The sequence below is a fragment of the Cnephaeus nilssonii genome (genome assembly GCF_951640355.1).
Source record: "Cnephaeus nilssonii genome assembly, chromosome: 7".
Classification (NCBI taxonomy): domain Eukaryota; kingdom Metazoa; phylum Chordata; class Mammalia; order Chiroptera; family Vespertilionidae; genus Cnephaeus; species Cnephaeus nilssonii.
Genome location: NC_137078.1, coordinates 42,178,812 through 42,202,200, shown reverse-complemented (window position 1 = coordinate 42,202,200; position 23,389 = coordinate 42,178,812). Strand labels below are relative to the sequence as shown.

The window sequence follows — 23,389 nt, the reverse complement described above, 5'->3', positions numbered from 1 at the left end:
TAGCTGAGATGCTGACATAAATCTATTCAGATTAGTAATAATTTTATAATCAATGATACTAGGAAGATATAAAAGTGTCATTTCTAAATTTTAGAAATGTGTACCTTCCAGCAAAGTAAGGAATTGATACCAATTTTGTTTACTCGACCTGACTTTAACAGCAGGTAAAGCTATCCCCACAGTGCTATTGCTGTCTGTACAGCAGAAGAAAATTACTGTGAAAATATATTCCATCACCCTGAATGCTTCATTGGGAGCCTATCTTTTACTTCTAAAAACTGTGTGTGTGTGAGTAAAACAGAAATAATAATTTGATGACATATCACAGCTTTCTTATGTTAAACATTTTTTATTATAGTAACATATCTGAGTAATTGAAATAAGTTCACCATACAGATAGCACATGCTGAAGCATGGCAAGGCCATACTAATTGCACATTTTGTAGACATTTCAAGCAGATTTTCTGTGACAGCATTTGCATTCATATACAGGTAGTAAAGCACATGAGGGTAATTTGAGTCATGATTCATGTAGCAAATGTATAGCTTTCAAGTTAATCTTCAAGCCCAGAATCTTCAGCAAAGCTACGAATATTCGATGTGTAGAAAGTGCATTAGTTCCTGCATGAACTGACCATCTCAAGACCAAGAGCTGCCGTTGTTAGCCTTGGAAAGAGAAATATCAGCATTATCTGATTACTTTTGTAAGGTGAGTTTTCTTACTAATTTAGAAAATATTGGTCTATTGAATGATGACTTTACAACCGTTTTCAAGTTAATTGGTAGGGGAAATAAAAGCTTTATTTCGCAATTCTTGGATAATACAGCCCAGTTAATGCAGAATGTGTTACCTGAATAGTTGCCTTCAATATGCCATATACTCATTTATGACAAAGCAAACACACACACACACACACACACACACACACACACACACGATAGCAATCTCAAAGTGTGAAATAAGTTTCAATATACCAATTTTTGGTTTCAAGACTATAGCTATTAACCTTGGTTCACATGGATCCAGACAATTAATGCTTTTTAGGCCTAGAGACTTCAACCTGATTCCTAAAAATCTCAGCAAACTGAACTAGATCCAATGACATATTATCTTTTATTGTCACTGAGGATTTTTCTTTTCTTGTCTTTATCCATACTAAGGTCAAAACCTCAAAGAGAACTTAAAGTTTAAGAAAAGAAGAAAAAGAAATAAGGAAGGGAGGGAGAAAGGACAGTGTAAGGAATAAAATTTTGATCATTAATATATTTCTAAATTTTAAATCTATTCAAAAGTAATATTAGCCCAAAATATGTAGATAACTAATTCAGTTATTGAAAAATATAATCTCTCAACTTAAAGAGGAAAGCAAATTTTCAAGTCACAGAAACACATTAATTGTGGTCACACTTTTTATTGTTTAACCCTTATAATCAAATTAAGATTCAAAATGTAAATCAGCAGTAGAAAATAGAACAGAAAAGTATTTTGTCATTCTTCTCAAGGTATCTGCTATTATATTTTAAAGAATACATTTTGAATGAATCCCTGATTCATAGAAAACTAGAAATAATAGCATTTATACAACTATTAATTTTGGTACTTTTTAAAAGTCATGTAATATGTATGTTTAGATTTCAAGAGAATTTTTAAACAAAATGTCTTCAACAGACTAAAGAAGAAAACATTTGGATTAATTTACATGAAAACATCTGAAATTTCCATTTGGATAACAAAATTCTACAATCATGCACTTTCCAAATTAAAAAGAATGAGGATGAAATATTTTTATTGATGTCTGGAACCCACTGTCATCTAGCTATTCAGAAGGTTGGGGTTATTTGTTTGAGTTTGGTTCATTTTAGTTTCAGGGAAGAGGAAGTAATAGAAACTTTTTGTATTTAAATCTACAAAAATGTGTATAGATCTTTGCATCTTATAACCAGTGTTATTTAACCACGTTATAATCAGAGGCTACTGCTGTCATTAGCATATTTGATTCTGTTATAACTTCATTTTTATACATACAAGGTAAATAAATGCTAGTAAAGTAAAATTTGTTTTACTAGTAAAAATAATCATAATGATTTCCTCCAACAGATTGCAAATGGCAACTAATCTACAATGCTGGATTATGCAAATGAAAACTAATCTGAATATAAAACTGTGTTCATAAATGATTTAAAATAAAAAGGTTGCTTTTTATACAATTCTGAAAATCATCCCAATCATATACATTTCTGGAAAGCATTCTAATCCTAGATTTACAGATCATGGATATTTTCTTAATAACAGAATAAAAATATGCTTTCATCATAAGTAAAGAAAATTCCCTATTAGAAACTCCTGGTAAAATTGAGTAGCTTCTGGATTTTTCAGATTAAGTTATTTTATCTCCTAGAAGAGAGTGTCAGACCCACACTATCATTTATATTGATATGTTTAACCCCATTAATAAAAAATTATAATAAACACTATGGAATATGTTTTACCTCTAAAACATTTCTATGTCCTCTAGAGACTTCCACGGCTTATTACCGTATCTTCTCTTCTTAGTTTTTCAAAAGGGAATAAACAGGACAGCAATCATAGACCACTGCATATCAGGTGGTATATATAAATAATGAGTACGTGGCTTTTTTCACAACTTCATCAAATTAAACTAGATCAATATAAATAGGCAAATGTGGGCAATGAAATTCTAGTGCACAAAAAAGGACTTAAGTAGTTATGGAAATGAAATTTGTTCATCAGTTATTTGGGTCGTTTCATATATTAAATTTACTCTGAGTTTTAAAAATTCTAAGTGTGTGTGTTTCCTAGGGGGAGAGGGTACATCTCCATGTTCTTTTTTTTTGTCTTAAATAAAAATTGCACTCCTGTGCAACTGAGGACAAAATTTCCAAAGCACTGGCTCTAGCAAATTAAATAACCATTTTTAGACACCTGAAATTGTGTCTCATTCATGGACAAATCATGAATTTGAGAAATGACTAAAAATACTTCTTGAAAATACCTACTTGGTGATTATTCTTATAATGATTTGGTAATATCCCTATTTTTGCATTATTTATTCTAAGAAATCTATAACACATGTTTAAGAATTTACAAAATTGAGTCATAAACACTCAGGGTTACACAGTGATTTCCTTCATCCTGACATCCTTATTCTCTTTTCCACAAGGATAATAAAAAAATTCTTCTTTGGGATACATCTAGGAGGAAAAAGTATCTATTGGAATATCGATGTTAGGTAGTCATAAGCAATGAAGCAGCTAGCAATAATCCCAAGAACAGACTACTTTATTCTAACCAGTCATAGAATATGGCTTTAAAAGCAAAGTAGATCTAACTTACAACTTGGGGTTGCCAATTATCCAGCTTGTGAATTAAAACAGGCTAGTTTGCCTCTCTCAGTTCTCCTTCTGCTTTGGGCCATTTCTTGATTTACTGGAATTAGCTTTTAGGATAATAAAAGGAGGTAAAACACTCATGAATTTTGTAAATAGTAGTGTCTGTGAGAAAATAAAACTTTGGGGAGAAGTTTAAACAAACTTCTAAAAGGTGAATATTGCAATTTCTAAGGATCTACATGTCAATGACAGTGTTTATATTGTCATGGAAAACTGAAAGCTCACTCATGGTTTTTGAAACTCTAAGCAAGAAATGGAAGCTGCTATGAAACTTATGCATAATAACTTTGAACTAGAAGAAACTTCATACTTTATTTTGATTTTATTCTTAAGGGTACACTACAACTGATAATATCCAGTAATCAGAATCCTCCATTTGCAATATTTTAGATTATTTTCTATGGTGCAGTGTGAAACTGTATTAGACTTTGCAATGTAATTTGGTCTCAACATTGAAAGACGTATAAAATAAGTGTGACGCATTAACATTGAAATGAGTTTCACAGGTCAACCCTTCTACTGCTGAAGAACAGGAAAAAAAATGTTTTTGACTGTGTATACACATTGGAAATATACATTCCAAATAAAAATGAGTGGTATGAGATAACAAAAATCATCTGAAAAGATTTTTGTCATTATCATTTTCTATTCCTTTATGTAACTCCCGATAAAAAGTGAAAATAAAAGATAGTTTATGTTTTGTTTATTCTTAACCCACTGGATTGTCTTCCATTTTAGATCAGAATATGGTCTCACTAGATCCTTACTGAAAATTTACATTATCATAAGTGGCTAAATTTCCACATAGAGGAATCAAAATGTTGAAGAATCAAGTTGGAATTTTTATAGTATTTTACAGTGTGCTATAGTCATGATAAACCCGTTTTATACTTAATCCTATCATTAAAGCAATACCAGACTTCTAATTTTTCCTCATTTAATATGGCTACTATATATGTAAGAGAATAAGGTATTATACTACTAGAGCTTATTCAAGTTAAAGACATATTATCTAGAAAATAATTTAACACTGTAGTGAGATCTTCAAGATCAGTTCTGTTTCATATTCTCTGCAGCAAAAATACCATATCTAGTAGGAAGGTATTAATTATAAACCTAGCAAATTCTAGACATTCACATATTGTGTAAACAATATTAACATGGTTTATTACATTTCCAGAAAGGTTAAGTCTTCTATCCAAGTTTTCTAATTCTTTTATATAATAAATATATTATTTGAGTGCATGTGTGCATATATTTCACACATATATATGTCATATATACATAAAACAGCACTTAACGGTTGCTTTCTTTGCATGTTTACATTAGGGGGCAATGAATTGCTATTATGCATAACCCATGGCAATCTTCCCTTCTGTTTCACAAATGGCCGTATCGGGATGTAAACAAAACATTGGAGCGAGTCATTCCAGGTGAACTGTATTTCAAGTTGTAGACTGGTGATCTCATGAAGAATTGTGTACTTCCTGGTAGTAAATACCTAAAAATAATAGTTAAAAATTAGACTTTTACAAGCAAATTAGTATTAACATCTCTCACTGATGTGTTAGGTGGCTTGTAATTTATATATCCTACATGAGAAATTATACTATAAAAACTATGCATTCCACATAAAAAGATTTCTTCTCTCATACTAAAGAGGGGAAGTCGGGAGAGGGTCATAAAGCTTCTCCCAAAAGGCTGATGATAGAAGCAACATATGATCTTAGCATCCCAAGACATCCCATGAAGAGCCAGCACTCACATGTGAGAAAACTATTTATGTAGCTCATGTTAATTTGAAATTCATCCTTAATCTTTGTAAATAATGTGTGGAACCAGTCAACTATTTCTTAAAAACATGTGATATGAACCATAGCCAGTTCGTCTCAGTGGACAGAGCAGTGGCTGCGGACTGAAAGATCCTGGGTTCGATTTTGGTCAAGGGCACATACCTTGGTTGCAGGCTCCTCCCTGGCCACAGCCCTGGTCAGGGTTCCTGCAGGAGGCAACCAATCAATGTGTTTCTCTCACATCAATATTTCTCTCAGTCTTTCCCTTTCTCTTCCACTCTCTCTAAAAATCAATGGAAAAATACCCGCAGGTGAGGATTAAAAAATAAAAAGAAAATGTGATATGAGAATCTGGCTAGCCACAATACCAAAAATTATTTGTTTCAAGGATATTGGAACCATTGATTTTAGTTTAATAATAATTAATTGATGTATTATAACTAGGTAATCTAAAAGTAAAAATTGAAGATTAACATTCATAACTAGATTATAAATCTTATATTTCTAACCACAAAGTGTTTATGATTACAGAATATCAAAAATAATCATCATTACAAATCACATGCAATCTTTGCAGCCAAATGTATTTCAGAATACATGAATTTTGCAGAATTTTAGGACAATATAGTGTATACACTATATATAGGGTGTGGTGAAAGTAGTTTTACAGTTGTTCATTTGGAAAATAATACAATAATAAATTGTGTTTCACATACAACTCTAAAGCTACTTTTGCCCCATGCTGTATACCATCTCCATCAGGGCTTTGAGGCAGCATCCTGTAAACAAGCCACTGATATTTCTGTAGTGAAATGTGTAAATATTCACAATAAATCAGAGGAATACTATAAATAATTTAATGCCAATTCAGTTCAGATTTGCCAATAAATAGGTTACTTTTTTGTTTGTTTTCAGAGATTTGGGATTAGGAATTACAAATAGGAGTGTGCACCTGTATAATATGTTTTATTCTGGAGAAACTCTGATTAGCAGCCTAATCTATATGTCTAGAGAGAAATGAACTAGGAAATCCACATGAGCAAATGCAAATCAACATCACTACTAAAAGTGTAGGTCCCGGTGATGAGAAGGACATGTTATAAAGCGGGGTTGGGGAACATCTGGCCTGTGGACCATGTAAGGCCCACAAAATCATTTGGTCTGGCCCTGCCAAAGCATTAGAGGAGAGTTAATTAAATTTTTGACCAAATATTTCCATCTAATTTTTAAGTTGATAATTGTGTCTGGCCCACGAATGATGTTATAAATATCCAAAGGGCCCTTGGCAGAAAAAAGTTTTCCCACACCTGCTATAAAGTCTGAACAAAGACATCTATGAGAAATTTTTAAGAGCAAAAGTAGCCATAGATTTTTAATTAGCAGTGGTCTTGAGAAAATAAAAAATGATAGAGCATCAAATCATTTATTTTCTTCACTTGACATTAGAACCTTCCAGCAACAATATAAAACTTCCATAGGTATATGAAGAAATTGAGGGCTAAGAGTACTATCAATTACCTACTCTATATTAAATAATGTTGATAACCACTATACCTGTATATCAATGGAAAATTACATTCATAGCTGTGTGATATGAATTTTGTAGAAGAATATAAACTCACTAGAGGCCTGATGCACAAAATTCGTGCAAGGGGCTTGGCTCTCGCAGCCGCGGCTTCGTCTGGAAAGTCATTCGGCTGTCCGGTCTAATGAGCATATTTCGCTTTTATTTTTATAGATTATGAACTGTATACAGCATTAGATTAAAATGGAAGAATTCTCCATAATATTCACAAACTTCATTTTAGTATAAATTATCTAATAATATCCCCTAAATCTACTATCTAATATCACAAACTATAAATAATTGCTCAAATCATTAAGTTAATAGAGCAGTAAAATAATATTCAACAAACCAAATTAAATCAAAATTGCACAATGGGTGATAAATAATAAAACAATTGATTTCTCACATCACAGATTATACAAATTATTTTCTTAATATCACATGGGTAATTTATATGAATTAATTATTATGTCAAGAGCTAGTGGAGTCACAATGATTAATCTGATATCTTCTTTCATGAAAAAGGTACACTTTCTATCTAGGACAAAGGTGGAAAAAAGTGTTTGATCAAAATCTACTATATGTATTAGTTGAGGGTTATTTTATCTTTTATTGAAAATGCATTCTGATTACATTGATAATTATCAGAGTAAACAGTAACTTCTACCAACCTTCTTTTGAAGAATTTCCAAGTAATAGGTAATATTGACATTACAATAACATCACATATCTTTTTGAGTTAAAGATCTCTCCATTTCACAGATGAAAAATAAAAACACAAAGTCCTGGTTACAGCTAACTTATACTATTTAACACTTATACTATTTTAACACTATTAAATACTGAAATAGTGTTTTCTATGTGCCCAATACTATTATAATTGTTTTACAATATTAACCCAGTTCCCATCACAATTCTATATGGTAGATATTATTGTAGGTTCTATTTTATAGATAATACGCTAAAGCACTCAGGGGTCAAATGGCTTGCCCACAGTCACACAGCTAGTAAGTGGTGGAGCCAGGATTAAAATCCATGTGGGCTAGAGCTCCAGAATCAGTACTCCTAGCAACTATATTATATTGTCATTTCTCTCTATGAATCCCAATTTTAAATCTAATGGCTACAATGATTATGCTCCTTTTTCCAGAAATATGAAATATAACCTAGAAAATAGAAAACTATTATACATCCACAAACCTAAACTTTTTTAAAAAATATTTTTTATTGATTTCAGAGGGGAAGGAAAAGGGAGAGAGAGATAGAAACATCAATGATGAGAGAGAATCACTGATCAGTTGCCTCCTGCACACCCCCTATTTGTGATCGAGCTGCAACCCAGGCATGTGCCCTCACAGGGAATCAAACCGTGATCTCCTGGCTCATAGGTCGATGCTCAACCACTGAGCCACGCCAGCCGTACTAAGCCTTTTAATAGAAACAAAAAGAAGCTAAAATGAAACTTTTTAAGAAAAAAGAGATTCAGTATGAACTCAAAAAGGCATATGAAATCACACTGGCAGAAACACTTTGCTTCCCTAAAGCAAATGCTGTGGAATATTTTAAAGTATTATAGGGAAACACTGGATTATTTGCCTTAATATCACCATTAATGTCTCTTGGGAGATCCCATACTAACTGAACATCAAAGATTCTATTTTAAATATTCTTTGTAATGAAGTTAAATAATAAAGTTTATTTTTTAACTGAAAGAATATCTCTATGAAGTATATTTATAGACTATATCTAAAGAGTTGGTGTTAAAGCAGCAAAAATGTGAAAGGTTTACAGCTTTATTTTTATTCTAATTTACTCTTGATGTACAAAAATAACTAACTTGTAGCTAATTTGTACCAAGGAGAAATACCTCATGCTACCCTACTTGCTTCACATACATATCCTAACTCATCTCTGAAGCTAAGTCTGAACACCTTCACAAATCTAGCATGTAGACATGAAATATACATTTATCTAATTATTGTTTGATGTAGAATTGGTCAGTCTGTCATGTACCAACTTATTGCTGACCATGGACAATTTCTGAAACACAAAGCCATTTCTTCTTCTTTTTTTCAATTGATTTAAGAGAGAGAGAGAGAGGAAGGGAGGGAGATATAAACATCGATTTGTTGTTCCACCAATTCATGCGTTCATTGGTTGCTTCTTGTATGTGCCCTGACCGGAGATCAAACCCGCAACCTTGGTGCTCTAACCAACTGAGGCATTTCAAGACTGGTAGCCTTGAATATTTAAGCTACACCACCCTTCTGAGATTTTCCTGGAGTAAGAACAAGATCCATGAAACCCCCAGAATAAACTCAGCTTTTTGGTTTGGGATGACAAGGTAAAGTTCATCATAATATTTATCCTGTGTGTGTGTGTGTTTTTAATTTTTTTAATGTGGTAAAATATATATAAGATGAAACACTATTTTTACTAAGTATACAATTCAGTGCATTAGGTGCATTTGAAATGGTTGTGTAATCATCACTACTATTCAGTTCAGAACTTTTTCTTCATCCCAAACAGAAACTGTACCCATTAAACACTAAATCCCCATTCCTCTTCCGTCCAGGTCCTGGTAACGTCCACTCTGCTTTCTGTCTCTATGAATTTGTCTATTCTACATACCTCATTAAGGTAGAATCACATTATATTTGGTCTTTCACTGCTTACCTCACTTAGCATGCTTTTGAGGTTTCTCCCCATTGTAGCATGTATCAGAATTCCATTCCTTCTTATACAGGCTGAATAATATTCCATTGTATGTATCTACTACATTTTATTTATCCATTCATCTATTGATGGACACTTGGCTTATTTCACCGTTTGGTTATTATGAATAATGTTGCTCTGAACATCTGCTTAAGTCCTTGTTTTCAATTCCTTGAGGTATATACTTAGGAGTGGAATTGCTAGGGCATGTGGTAATTCTATATTTGACTTTTTTAGGAATGCATAATTACTTTCCATAGCTGCCACACCATTGTGAACCAGCAATGCATGAGGGTTCTAACTTCTCAATACTTACCAACACTTACTATTTTGCATTTTTTTTATAATAGCCATCCTAGTGGGCATGCATTGTCCTGTAGTTTTAACTTTGATTTTTGGAGGGAAGCCCTACTTTCAAGTCGCACCTCTGCCATATACTAGCAATGTAGACTTGGATAAGCCATTTAGCCTCTCTGGCCTCAGTTTTCTCATCTGTGAAGAGAGTCCAATAGTTTCTGTCTTGCCTGATTCATGGAGTGTGGAGCCAATGAAATAATGCACATGGGTGAAATATTTTGTATGTACTGTGAACATAGCCTCACTAGCAAGACTATCCCTGTTCTGAGACAGATGTATCAAGCTGTCTTAGCCTGAGGCCATAACGGTACCATGTATTTAACTCAATTTTTAAAATGTTTTCATTGTAAAGTATAACACATTCAAAAAGTGCATAAAATTTAAATGTCCAGTTTAATGAATATTATGAAGTGATTACTTGAATAGCTGCTAAACAGGTTAAATAATTGAACATTCCTAATACCTCAGAGCCCTATATTATAGCACCCACCCTCCCCATAAAGTTACCCACTATCCAGGCTTTTATGGTAATTGCTTCCTTTTTCCCCCAAGTACACATTCCAGAAACACCATAATTTAGTTGTCCCTGTTTTTTTTTTATTTTAAATAAATGGAACAAAGTATGTATTCCTTTGAGTCTGGCTTCTTTTGCTCAACTTTATGTTTGAGACTCACCCATGTTGCTATGTGCACATGCAGTTTGTTCATTTTTCAATGTGTATTATATTCTATTGTGTGAAGATTAGAAAAATGTGTCCATTCTTCTATGAATAGATATTCGGGTTGCTTAAAAATTTTAGCTATTATAAGTAAATGTTACTACGATCTTTCTAATAATGGTCTCAGTGCACATATTCAGACATCCCTGCCCAGAATTACCTGTAATTATTAGCTACGAATAGCTACGAAAAGGGTAGATTTTATTCTGTAACACCAAACTTATTAAAAGGTACCAATTTTCACTATCAACAGCAGTACAAGAGAGTTACCATTACTCTACATTTTCATCACCTCTGGATATGCAGTGTTTTTTGTGGGGGTTTTTTGTGTGTGTGTGGTTTTTGCATTTCCCTGATTAATAGCTTAAATGCTTTCAAATGTTTATTGGCTCTTTTTTTTTTTAACTCTTGTGAACAGCCTCTTCAAGTGTCTTCCCCATTTTCCCATGAAGTGTTTTGGGTTCTTTTTCTTAGACATTTGTAGGAGTTCTTATACAGTCTGTATAAGAATATTTAGTAGGTTATATGAGTTGCCAATACCTTCTTTTACTCTGGCTTTCTTTTTTAGCCTCTTAATGAGGACTTCTGATGAACATATGTTCTTAATTTTATGTATTAAAATTCATCTGTTCATTTATGATCTGTACTTTTGATTCTATTTTTTATAATATTTGCATACCACAAAGTGATGAAAATATTCCCCTATATTTCCTTTTGAAATCTTTAGTTTTGCCTCTCACATTTGCATATTCAACTCATTGGAAATTATATTTTATATGGTATGAGTAAAGTTACTTTTTATTATTATTAAGAAACCAAATTGTCCCAGAACCATTTGTTTAAACAAACTTTCTGTTCCCTTCTGTCATAAACCAAATCTCTATATATGCCTGAGCCTATTTATGGCCTTACTGAATGGTTTTATTGGTCTATTTGTCTATCTTTTAGGCAATATTACAGTGTCTTAAATTACTTTAACTTTATTATAAGTGTTAGTACAAATCTTACCATTTTACCATTCTATTTCAAGAGTGTCTTATCTAATTATTGGCCCATGTGCTTTTTTGTGTAAATGCTAGAACAAGCTAGAACTGCTCCACCCCCACCCCCCCCCCCCCCGCCAAAAAAAAGTTGGCATTTATATTAGGATTATATTGAACCTATAGAGGTACAGAACTATTTGAGAAGACTTGAAATAGACTCTAATGAATAAGATATATCTTTCCATTTTTTACATTTTCCTGCATATATATTTTGTAATACATTTTTGTTACATTTATTTCTAAGTGTTAGCTATTTTTTATGCTATTGAAAAAAAAATCACAGCTAAATGTTCATATTCTTGCTGTTTGATTTTAATATTGCAAAAGTATAACTGATTTTACTTGACTGTTATTTTATCAAAATTGGTAAACTTACTTCACAATTTATCTGTAGAATTTATTTAGATTTCTATGAACATAGTTGTATACACTAGTAATGAGTTTTAGTTCTTTCTCTCAAATCTAATGCCTTTTATTTCTTTTGCTTGCCTCACTGAGTCAGCTAGGACCTCCAGTACAATGCTAAATGTTTCTCATCTCAAATGGAAAGCCTTCAACATTTTACCATTAGGTATGTCTATTGTAGGTTTTTTGTAGTTATCCTTTATTAGATTAAGGAATTTACCTTTTGCTTCTAGCTTGCTAAGTATTTTTTAAAAGCATGAATGTATATGAAATTCCAGCAAGTGATTTATCTATATCTTTTGAAATGATCTTATTCTATTAATTTTACATTGAACACTTTTTAAATGTTACTGTACCTTTAAATTAATGCCAAAAAGGTTCATTTTGCTAATATTTTATTTAAGATTTTTGCTTCTATATTCAGGAGTAAGATTGAACCGTCTTCATACTCTGCCATAATGTCCTTTTCTGTTCTCTGGGTGGGTGTAATAGAATTGGATTGTGAAGCCATATGAATCTAGAGTCATCTTTGTGAGAATTGCTTTTTTACTTACTGATTCAATTTCTTCAATAGTTAAGTCTATTTAGGATTTTCTACGTCTTTGTGTGTCACTTTTGATAATATGTGTTTTTCCAGGAATTTGTTAATCTAATTTCCGCTCTGAGTTTTATTTCCTTTTTCTGTATTCTTTGGGTTTATTTTAATGTCATTTTGTCACTTTTCAGGATGACTGCTTAGATCATTTAAATTTTCCCTTTCCTCTTTCCTAATATGTTCATTTAAGTCTATAAATATCCCTATAATAATGATTTGGCTACATGTTGCAAATTTTTATTTGTAATGCTTTTATGATTATACAGTTCAAAATATTTTTCCATGTCATTATTTCTTCTTTGATTCATGGGTTATTTAAAAGTATATTTTTTCTCTTTTCAAAATGTGAGTTTTTCTGATTATATTTTACTAGAGGCCTGGTGCATGAAATTCGTGCACTGGGTGAGGGGGAGCGTCCCTCAGCCCAGCCTGTGCCCTCTCGCAGTCTGGGGACCCCTCGGGGGATGTCTGCCTGCTCACTGCTCTTTACCTTTTGGCTCACTGCTCCTTAGTGCTGCCACAGAGGTGGGCGAGGATCCTACCACCACTGCTATGCTCACCAGCTGTGAGCCCGGCTTCTGGCTGAGCAGCGCTCCCCCTGTGAGTGAGAGCACACTGACCACCAGGGAACAGCTCCTGCAGTGAGTGCCTGCCCCCTGGTGGTCAGTGCACATCATAGTAGCTGGTCGTTCTGGTCATTCCACCATAGCGGTCACTTAGGCTTTTATTATATAGATTATTGTTTCTAGCTTAATGGCATGTGGTCAGAGAAAATACTCTGTATGATTTCAATTTTCTCAAATTTGTTGAAAAATGTTTTATTATTCCACTATATATATGGTTTTCAAAAAAGTTCCTGGTGTGCTTGGTATATTGTATTCTGAGATTATTGGATTTACCTTTATATATGATTGTTAAATTTGTTAATCATATAAAAATATTCTATACATTTTTTGAAAAAAAATTATTATATTGCCCTACCTGGTTTGGCTCAGTTGATAGAGCATTGGCCTGCAGACTAAAGGGTCCTGGGTTCGATTCCAGTAAAGGGCACATGCCCAGTTGTAGGCTCGATCCCCAGTAGGGGACATGCAGGAGGCAGCCAATCAATGATTTGCTCTCATCATTGATGTTTCTATCTCTCTCTCCCTCTCCCTTCCTCTCTGAAATAAATAAAAAATATATTTAACATTTTTTTAATTATTATATTAAAATTGCCCTCTATGGTTATGGATATGTCTGCTTCCCTATAATTCTGTCAACTTCTGCTTTGGAAAAAATCTGGAACACTATTACTCCTAGGAATCTAGGCTATTTACAATCTTTGCAGGCCCTGAACTACTCCTTCTTTCCTTAGGCCCAAGAGTCAAAAGCATTACTCAATACTAACAAGTACATTCTCATTCACAAGTACCTGGTAAATACTCTCTGATGTCTTTAAGCAAATGTTTTGGAATTTTTTTCAGCTTTTCTAGTTGTCATTAGAGGAGGATTTGTCCAAATACCTAGGGCCCTATCACCAAAGGCAACAGTTCTAACTCAGTGGTTTTTAAAAATGTTTTTAGCCATGGAACCCCTCATTCTGATATGAACTTATATGGATGTTCAGTACATGAGATAGAGAAACACAGAGATGTTGAGGTTGGAAAGTGTTTGAAGATCCCAAGGCTTCCCAAGTAAGTCTAATTATGGCAAAATACTGAATTGATCCCAAGAATTCTAGTAGTGTGTGTGTGTGTGTGTGTGTGTGTGTGTGTGTGTGTGTGTACTAGTGGCCTGGTACACGAAATTCATGCATGGGAGGGGGGTGTCCCTCAGCCTGGCCTGCACCGTCTCCAATCTGGGACCCTTCTCGCAATCTGGGACCACTGGCTCCTAACTGCTCACCTGTGTGCCTGCCTGATCGCCCCTAACCACTCTGCCTGCCGGCCTGATCACCCCCAACTGTCCCCCCTTCTGGTCTGATCACCCCTAATTGCCCTCCCCGCTGGTCTGATCGCCCCCAACTGCCCCCCCTGCTGGCCTGCTCACCCCCAACTGCCCCCCCTGCCAGCCTGCTCACCCCCAACTGCCCCCCCTGCTGGCTGGCCTGCTCACCCCTAACCACCTCTGCCTCAGCCCCGCCACCATGGCTTTGTCCAGAAGAACGTCTGGAAGGTCTCCCAGTCTAATTAGCATATTACCCTTTTATTAGTATAGTTATATACTAGAGGCCCGGTGCATGGATTTGTGCATTGGTGGGGTCCTTCAGCCTGCCCTGTGGGGATCAGGCCAAAACCAGCTCTCCAACATCCCCCGAGGGGTCCTGGATTGCGAGAGGGTGATGCACCCCAGAATCGGGCTCCCTTTTCTCTGGTTCCAGGTGCATCACCCAAGAACCGCTGCTGCCAAGTAACTGCAGCTTGGCAGCTCCTGCGTTGAGTGTCTGCCCCCTGGTGTTCAGTGTGCATCATAGCTACTGGCCAGTTACTTAGGCTTTTATATATATACTAGAGGCCCAATGCATGAAATTCTGCACTCGGGTGTGGGAGTCCCTCAGCCCAGCCTGCGCCTCTCGCACTTGGGGGATGTCCAACTGATGGACATCCTTAACACTGTCATGGAGGTGGGAGAGGCTCCCAACACTGCTGCTGCGCTCACCAGCCATGAGCCCAGCTCAGGGCTTCTGGCTGAGCGGTGCTCCCCCTGTGGGAGTGCACTGACCACCAGGGGCAGCCCCTGTGTTGAGCATCTGCCCTCTGGTGGTCAGTGCGCATCACAGTGACCAGTCATTCTGTCATTCAGTTTATTTGCATATTAGCCTTTTATTATATAGGATTATATATAAAAGCTTAAGCAACAGTTTGACCGTTCGACCAGTAGCTATGATGCACACTAACCACCAGGGAGCAGACGTTCAATGCACAGTGATGGAAACATGGAACAGACTGATGAATCTCAGAGGGAAGGGGAGAGGGGGGAGGGCAGGAAGAGATTAACCAAAGTTCTTATATGCATACTAAAGGCCTGGTGCATGGTTTGTGCACTGGTGGGGTCCCGGATTGCGAGAAGGCACAGACCAGGCCAAGGGATCCCACTGGTGCACGAATCTGTGCACTGGGCCTCTAGTATATATATAACCATCTGGGTTTATATATCAGTTCCTTTTGTTTAGTTATGAGTCTAACTCTGAGAAATGGCTTTCACTTGATGTGTCTATTCAATTATTGCTTTACTGAGACCAAGGGTGAAGGTCACTCTCTTCCATAGAATGGGTATCATATACTCTTTAAAGATTATTCAGAAATATCCTACAGATCTGTGGTCAAGAAAAACATAGTCATAGACCTTAATTATGTTAGCTCTATTTTCTTCTCTCTTAATTTTACAGATTAAATTAGGCAAATATAGCCCTGACCAGTGTGGCTCAGTTAGTTGGGCATCATTCTGTGCACTGAAGGGTTGCCAGTTCAATTCCCACTCAGGAATACCTGGGTTGTAGGCTCCATCCCTGGTAAAGTGTGTGTAAGAGACAGCCAATTGATGTTGCTCTCACATCTCTCTCTCTCTCCCTTCCTCTCTCTCAAAAAATCACTTAGTTTTTCAAAGTCGTGGTTTACTCTTTTCTATCCTGAGTAGGACTACAACTTACATATCCTATATAATAAAAGCCTAATATGCTAAGTGTCCAGTCGCCTGGTCGGCCGTTCAACCAATCAAAAGTGTGATATGCTAATTATATGCTAAGGCCACTCAACCACTCACTATGATGTGCACTGACCACCAGGGGGAAGAGAGTCAACCAGTCAACATGATGTGCACTGACCATCAGGGGGCAGATGCTCCGTCTGGTAGGTTAGCTTGCTACTGGGGTCCCACCGATCGGGACTGAGTGAGATGGGCCAGACATGCCCTGGAGCCCTCCTGCAGTCCCTCCTTGGCTTGCCAACCTCCCGTGTCCCTCTGTGGCCCCAACCGTGCACCAATGGGGTCCCTCAGCCTGGTCTGTGCCCTCTCACAATCTGGGACCCCTTGGGGGATGGTTTAGGCCCCATCCTGCAGGCCAGGCCGAGGGACCCCACTGTTGCATGAATTCGTGCACTGGGCCTCTAGTACTAAAAATAAAGTCATATTCTTCTTTAATTCTAATGGGAACTATGATTGTCTTGTGGTGCAAAAATGTATTTCTTATTTACTCTGTATGTTTTGCAGCTTAATAACATTATTTTTATGTGTTTGAAAACTACCTATTTTAACAGGATAACATTTATAAAAATTCAAGTTTTAAATAGAACTTATCAAATTTATACCCCACTGATTTGTGTGCTTTTCTGTTTTTTTGTGTGTTTTTCTGCAACTTTTGTTTATTTTTTAAATCTTTAATCTTGAAAGTATTATGTATGTCCCCTTTTTCCCCCCATTGACCTCCTCCAGCCCAACCCCTTCTCCTGCCCCAGGTCTTCACCACCCCACTGTCTGCATTCATGGCTTATGCATATATGCATATAAGGTCTTTGTTTGATTACCTTCCTCCCCACCCACTTACTCTGCCCTGCCTTCCCTTCGAGATTCTGTACTCTGTGCCATGGTTCCATATCTCTGGATCCACTCCATTCATCACTTTATTTTGTTAATTAGATTCTATATATGAGTGAAATCATGTGATACTTGTCTTTCTCTGACTGACATGATACTTTCCAGGTCCCTCCATGATGTCTCAAAGGGTAAGAAATCCTTCTTTTTTACTGCTGCATAGTATTCATGGTATAAATGTACCTCAGCTTTTTTACCCACCCATCTACTAATGGCACTTGGTCTGTTTCCAGATCTTATGTATTATAAATTGTGCTGCTATGAACATAGGGGTGCATACATTCTTTCTGATTGGTGTTTCGGGTTTCTTAGGATATATTCCTAGATGTCCCACCTATTTGTTTTATGATGAAGGGAGTAGTAGAGGCATACTGAATAGTAAAAGTTAAACTAAAAACTAAAGGGATTTTCTCAACTATTAGGCTTAAGTTTAAATGGTAAAGTATCCCTATGGGGGGGGGGGAGTTAATTTATTAGCATTTTTCATTATTATTACTTAGCTTTTGAAAGCAAAACCATGTAAACCAAATAATCTTATTTCCATGTAGTTTATTTCTAACCCCTTCAGGTTTGTTTGGTCCTTTAAAGGTAAAGATTGTGCAAATTAACCCTTTGCACTCGCTTGCTTTTTTCTTGAGCTGCTACCGATGCTAACCATGTCGAGTCACACTCGACATCTGAGTGCAAAAGGTTAAAAGTATTTTGTAGACTACAGTATGTATGAATTTTCAGTCTTTAGCTTTTTCCCTAGCCATATAAACAAAAAGGCTTTCAATTTCAAACTGCCTGTGGCTTCACTTTGAATAAAACGCATAGTCTATGAAACATATACAAGTACCTGGAATTACCCCAGTCGGTGCCAATGCCTGAGAGTGATCCTCTTGTCTCTGTTGCATATTTGTAAACCAGAAGCAGGCACTGTTTACATAGTTCAACCAGGCGCTGGCAACACTGGAGCTGCAAAGGAGTCACCACCTCCGGGCTTTTACTGAAAATACTCTCCCAAGAGGATCTGTTGGCATGGAAACAGACATGACCTCATGACGCTGCTAAAAATGGCAACCAGCTACATCACTTACCTAGCAACAAAGCAATAAGAAACAATAGAAACTCACACATTTGAAGTGACGGCAGACAGTTGAAAGGTATAAAATAAATATATATTTGGAAATTAATCATGATATTAAAAAACAACATAGAATCCATAGAATGTGTGTCTTTTAAGACTTTACTGCTGCCAACAGTGGGTAAGTAAAAGGATGGTTTTCCAACACTACCTAAAAAATTGAGTTACTCTACAAGTCAAGTGTTTGTAAAATACTGAGCTAATTTCTCAAAAATTAAGTATTCCAGGAATTTATGTTTTCTAGGAAGCTATATTTACTTTTACATCTCTCTATATACAAAAGCTACCATTACGACCGAATGACCGTAACAACCAGTTGACTGGTCACTATGACGCACACTGACCACCAAGGGGCAGATGCTCAATGCAGGAGCTGCCCCCTGGTGGTCAGTGTGCTCCCACAATGGGAGCGCTGCTCAGCCAGAAGCCAGGCTCACCGCTGGCGAGCGCAGCTGCTGGGCAGCAGTGGTGGTGGGGGCAGCGGCAGAGGTGGCGGCGGCAGCGGTGGTGGCAGGCACAGCTGGGCCAGGATGAGCAGCAGCAGAGCTGCACCCGGCCCCGGCTGGGGCTCCTCCCTGGCCGCCTGCTGCTTTGGCACGGCTACATCCCTGGGGGGATGTCGGACTGCCGGGTTTCGGCCCGATCCCCAAAGGCCACCTGCGGGGATCGGGCCAATACCCAGCAGTCCCACATCCCCTGAGGGATCCCAGATTGCAAGAGGGCGCAGGCCAGGCTGAGGTACTCTACCCGTGCACGAATCCGTGCACCGGGCCTCTAGTTAATAATAACCCCACAAAAAAAGTTAAAAGATATTTGTGACTTCTTTGCAGTAGGAGAATTTAGGTTAATCACTTAGGATAATCAGAACACTTTCAGGTGTAATTATGTCCATGATATTCCTAGAGTTCACTTTCTGTACTTTAGAAGTAATGTTATCCCAACAAGTATTGCCTTACTGCAATTCCAAAGGTAGGGGACCTCGCTGCTTCAGCTCACTCAGCTTATACCAAAGCAGGCAGTAGTGAGTGCTCACATTCTTGGTAAACTTCAAGTGTGTGTGTGTGTGTGTGTGTGTGTGTGTGTGTGTGTGTGTACTTATAATTTCTAAGTTTACTGCCATGGCCCAAATAAGAATATACCTCATTATTCATCACCCCACCACCACCATCATCACCACCAGGGAGGGAGAAAAAGAGAGAGAACTTTTTTCCTTAGTGTAAATGAAACTCTTTTCAAGCCTCAAGGGCAAAGTTCAGTTTGAGACTGGTTAATGGTTTGTCTCATTTTACATAAACTACTTCACTTAACCATCAGAGAGAGAAAAGAGTAGATTTTCAAAAGGGAAAAATATATTAAGGAAAATATTTTTCTGAAGAAATATACTTCCCAATGGGAAATTAAAAGACTCCATTTTCAATCTTCTATGTATATTTTATTATCTTTGGAATTTTTAAAAATGCTTTAGAAACTCAGAAAGGTATTTTTTGTTAGAAAGGCTACTGTGTGTTTGTTGTTGTTGTTTTTCAGGAGAAATATGGTCACAAAAAGACAACATGTCATCAATGAATGGCAGGTTTTCTTACAAATGAGTAGATTAAAAGAAATAAATTTTCTGCCATTTCTGAGATGTTCCAGACTAAACAATAAGATGCTAATAATATGCTAGTTAAATTAACTCTAAAAATAAAATTTAATTTATTGCTAAATATAAGAAAAACTAGGTATGTTTATAAATGTTTATATGTATGTACATATATATCCAATTTACCTAATTTGATTAAAAAATATCAGAGAACATCAATTAGGGAATACATTTATAATTAATAAGTCAATCTAGCAGGCCCTACATGTCTGAGCCCAGAGAAATAAGAATTTCATGTAAATGTAAATACAGACAGAAAGTATCCTGTGTTCTCACAGTCTGCCTAGCATTTTCCTCTCTATTGGGATTCTGGTTATTTCTACAAAAGTCAACCTCCCCCACCAATGTCCCTGTCCATTTGGATATACTTATATTTTGATCCTTTGGAGCTATTTGATTAGATTCACTATCAGGTCACTTACATCATGATAATTTTTCTCTTCCTTACTTGGAATATATACAGGCAAGGTAAGAACAAATAAAATGGAAGAAAGTTAAAAAGAGCTTCTTGTATAACACTCTAATTTGATGTCACATTGTGAATAATATGTTATTTACAATATGAGCAGCTTTGGCTTCTCATTCTCTCATGCTTCCTTAAATATTTAAAATAAGCATATGAATCAAGGTCCTTTACCTATTTTTTGGTGCGTATGTTCACCCCCACTGGCCAAAGACCACATTCTACTCTATTGTTTATATATTTTTTAAAAATATATTTTATTGATTTTTTACAGAGAGGAAGAGAGAGGAATAGAGAGTTAGAAACATCGATGAGAGAAACATCCATCAGCTGCCTCTTGCACACCCTCTACTGGGGATGTGCCCGCAACCAAGGTACATGCCCTTGACCGGAATTGAACCTGGGACCTTTCAGTCCGCAGGCCGACGCTCTATCCACTGAGCCAAACCGGTTTCGGCATCTATTGTTTATATTTAAGTGTTAGCAGGCCAGAACCCCTCATGAAGAAAAGAGCAAATGAACAGGACATGCTTCATTTGGCACTAGGCTAATGGCACCCCTTCTGCACAAAGGAAACCAATTCTTCAAGCTGAGACCCCACCTCCTACCCAACACCTGGCAGAGCTAAGGAAATGTGAAATGCTCCTATGACAATTCAGTATCTCTCAGCTTTCAATGACAACACAAAATTTTTAAGAAGGTGAAAGATGTAGAAATAAATAAAAATACCAGTGCCTTTATCAACGAACCCAGGATTTTATCTACCTGCTTTCTGAATCTAAATTCCAAGGAAATGGGAGACCCAAAATTCATGAGTTTAAAAAGAAAAATTAGCCCTAACCAGTTTGGCTCAGTGAATACAGCATCGGCATGCGGACTGAAGGGTCCCAGGTTCAATTCCAGTCAAGGTCATGTACCTTGGTTGTGGGCACATCCCCAGTGGGGGGTGTGCAGGAGACAGCTGATCGATGTTTCTCTCTCGATGTTTCTAACTCTCTATCCCTCTCCCTTCCTCTCTGTAAAAATCAATACAGTATATTTTAAAAAATAAAAAAGAAGAAAGAAGAAAAAGAAAATGGTTAAAAAGTTCTTTCTGGCACACCCTCACCCTCAGAGAAATATTAAATAAAATGACGTTTGTTAGTAATCTATACTAATAAAAGGGTAATATGCTAATTAGACCAGGAGACCTTCTGGACAAAGCCATAGTGGCGGGGCCGAGGCAGAGGTGGTTAGGGGCAATCAGGCCAGGAGGGGAGGGCAGGTGGGAGCAATCAGGCTGGCAGGGGGGCGGTTTGGGGGTGAGCAGGCTGGCAGGGAGGGCAGTTGGGGACAAGTAGGCCAGCAGGGGGGGGCGCAGTTGGGGACAAGCAGACTGGCAGGGGGCAGTTAGGAGCGAGCAGGCTGGCAGGGGGGTAAGTTGGGGGCGATCAGGTCAGCAAGGGGGGGGGGCAGTTGGAGGAGAGAAGGCCGGTGGGGGGGCAGTTGGGGGCGAGAAGGCCGGCAGGCAGAGTGCTTAGGAGCGATCAAGCAGGCAGGCAGGTGAGCGGTTAGGAGCCAGCAGTCCCAGATTGCAAGAGGGATGTCCGACTGCCGGTTTAGGCCCTATCCCACCGGCAGTCAGATATCCCCAGATTGGAAAGGGTTCAGGCCTGGCTGAGGGTCCCCCACCGGGCCACTAGTATATCAATAAGATACAGAATACTGAATATCTCTGTCAACAAAGGGGGGCAGTTATTAATGAGAGTCAGAGACTTGAAAAGCTTCCTGTAATCCAGTAATGCAATAATTTTCATGTCATTTCTCATCAAAATATTTCATAAAGCAGTTATTTGAAAAGTAAAACTGACTTCTACCTTCTCTGGTAGAAATCCTAATGGATGGATGAGTGGCCCAAAGTTAAGTATAATCAGGGAAAAGGGAAGGTAAAAAAAAAAATCTGGACTATACCAATTAGATAATCAGCAACAGAAAGAGTAATGAGCTGAAAAGTACTACCAACAACACATCGAAATGAAAGTGATAAGAGAACAGTAAGATTCACATAATTTTAAGTAGTCTACATGTATGGGTACATTTTCAAGTAGTCATATAATTCAGCCTAGAAGTAGACTACCTTAGAATATTCCTTACAATTTCATCTTGCCTTAAGATGCTAAAAGGGAAGCTTCTCCATGAAAAACTTCCATAGGAAAATGCCTTTGGCTAAAGGGTCCACGCCAGATTCTCCTCTTTGGCGTTTACATACCAGGGTTTTGAGAGGAGAGAGATCTTTTCCAAATAAAGCGTTCCTTTCCCCACACTAGCCCCTGCATTCTCCTCTTTGCTCTACCTGGCCAGCTCCTTTCTTCCTCTTCCTGCAAATCTCACCTAAAATGTTACTTCAGTTGGCCAGCCTTCCTAAGTGCGCAGGCCTTGTTGGAGTCTCAACAAAACCTAAACTTCCGCTATCCCAGTAAAACATAGTGAATAATTCCACGAGCTATCTCCTTGGAGAGAACACATTCAGAATGTGGAGCAATATAACATTCCCAGGCAGCTGCATGTGGGGAAAAAAAGTCACTAAGCATGGACTTCAGCAGCCTGCAAGAGCAAGAGAGAGGGATGAGTATGTTCTCTGTTTGATGAATCAGTAAAACCTCTACACCAATTCTAGAGAAACCTACCACAAAGATCTACCATATTCTTTAATATTTCTGGATGTGGAAAAGGAATGGTTTATTTATTGTTTCATTATTAAGGTGTTGACAGATAGAGGCAGTAATCAAATTGATGCAGAGTTATTTGGATTATATTTTTCCAAGATTTTACACCTAACTGTGAAAGATAGCTGTGTGCTTTATTAAAATCTTTCCTTCAGAACTGAACTCAGAGTACAGTGTTACCTTGACTACTAGGCTGTTAGGCCAAAGTTAAAGGAGTATACATTGACTCGATATGATCTAAAGATAAGTAGAACTATTCTGGGTCCTGACTGAAAA

The 23,389-nt window shown here is 37.1% G+C and overlaps 1 protein-coding gene across 4 annotated transcripts in view; it reads right to left on the bottom strand.

The window, feature by feature from the left end:
* Positions 1–306: 306 nt before the first annotated feature.
* TTLL7 (tubulin tyrosine ligase like 7) overlaps positions 307–23,389 on the bottom strand; it is a 138,193-nt gene continuing 115,110 nt past the window's right edge. For 3 of the 4 annotated variants that reach the window (XM_079776275.1, XM_079776274.1, XM_079776276.1), the window contains 2 exons: positions 18,016–18,189; positions 307–4,912 (listed from right to left, as the gene is read on the bottom strand). In XM_079776275.1, coding sequence (XP_079632401.1) covers positions 4,792–4,912; positions 18,016–18,189 — 295 coding nt within the window. In that variant the 3' untranslated portion in view covers positions 307–4,791. The remainder of the gene's footprint in view (positions 4,913–18,015; positions 18,190–23,389) is intronic. The other variant, XR_013813747.1, reaches the window with a different exon arrangement.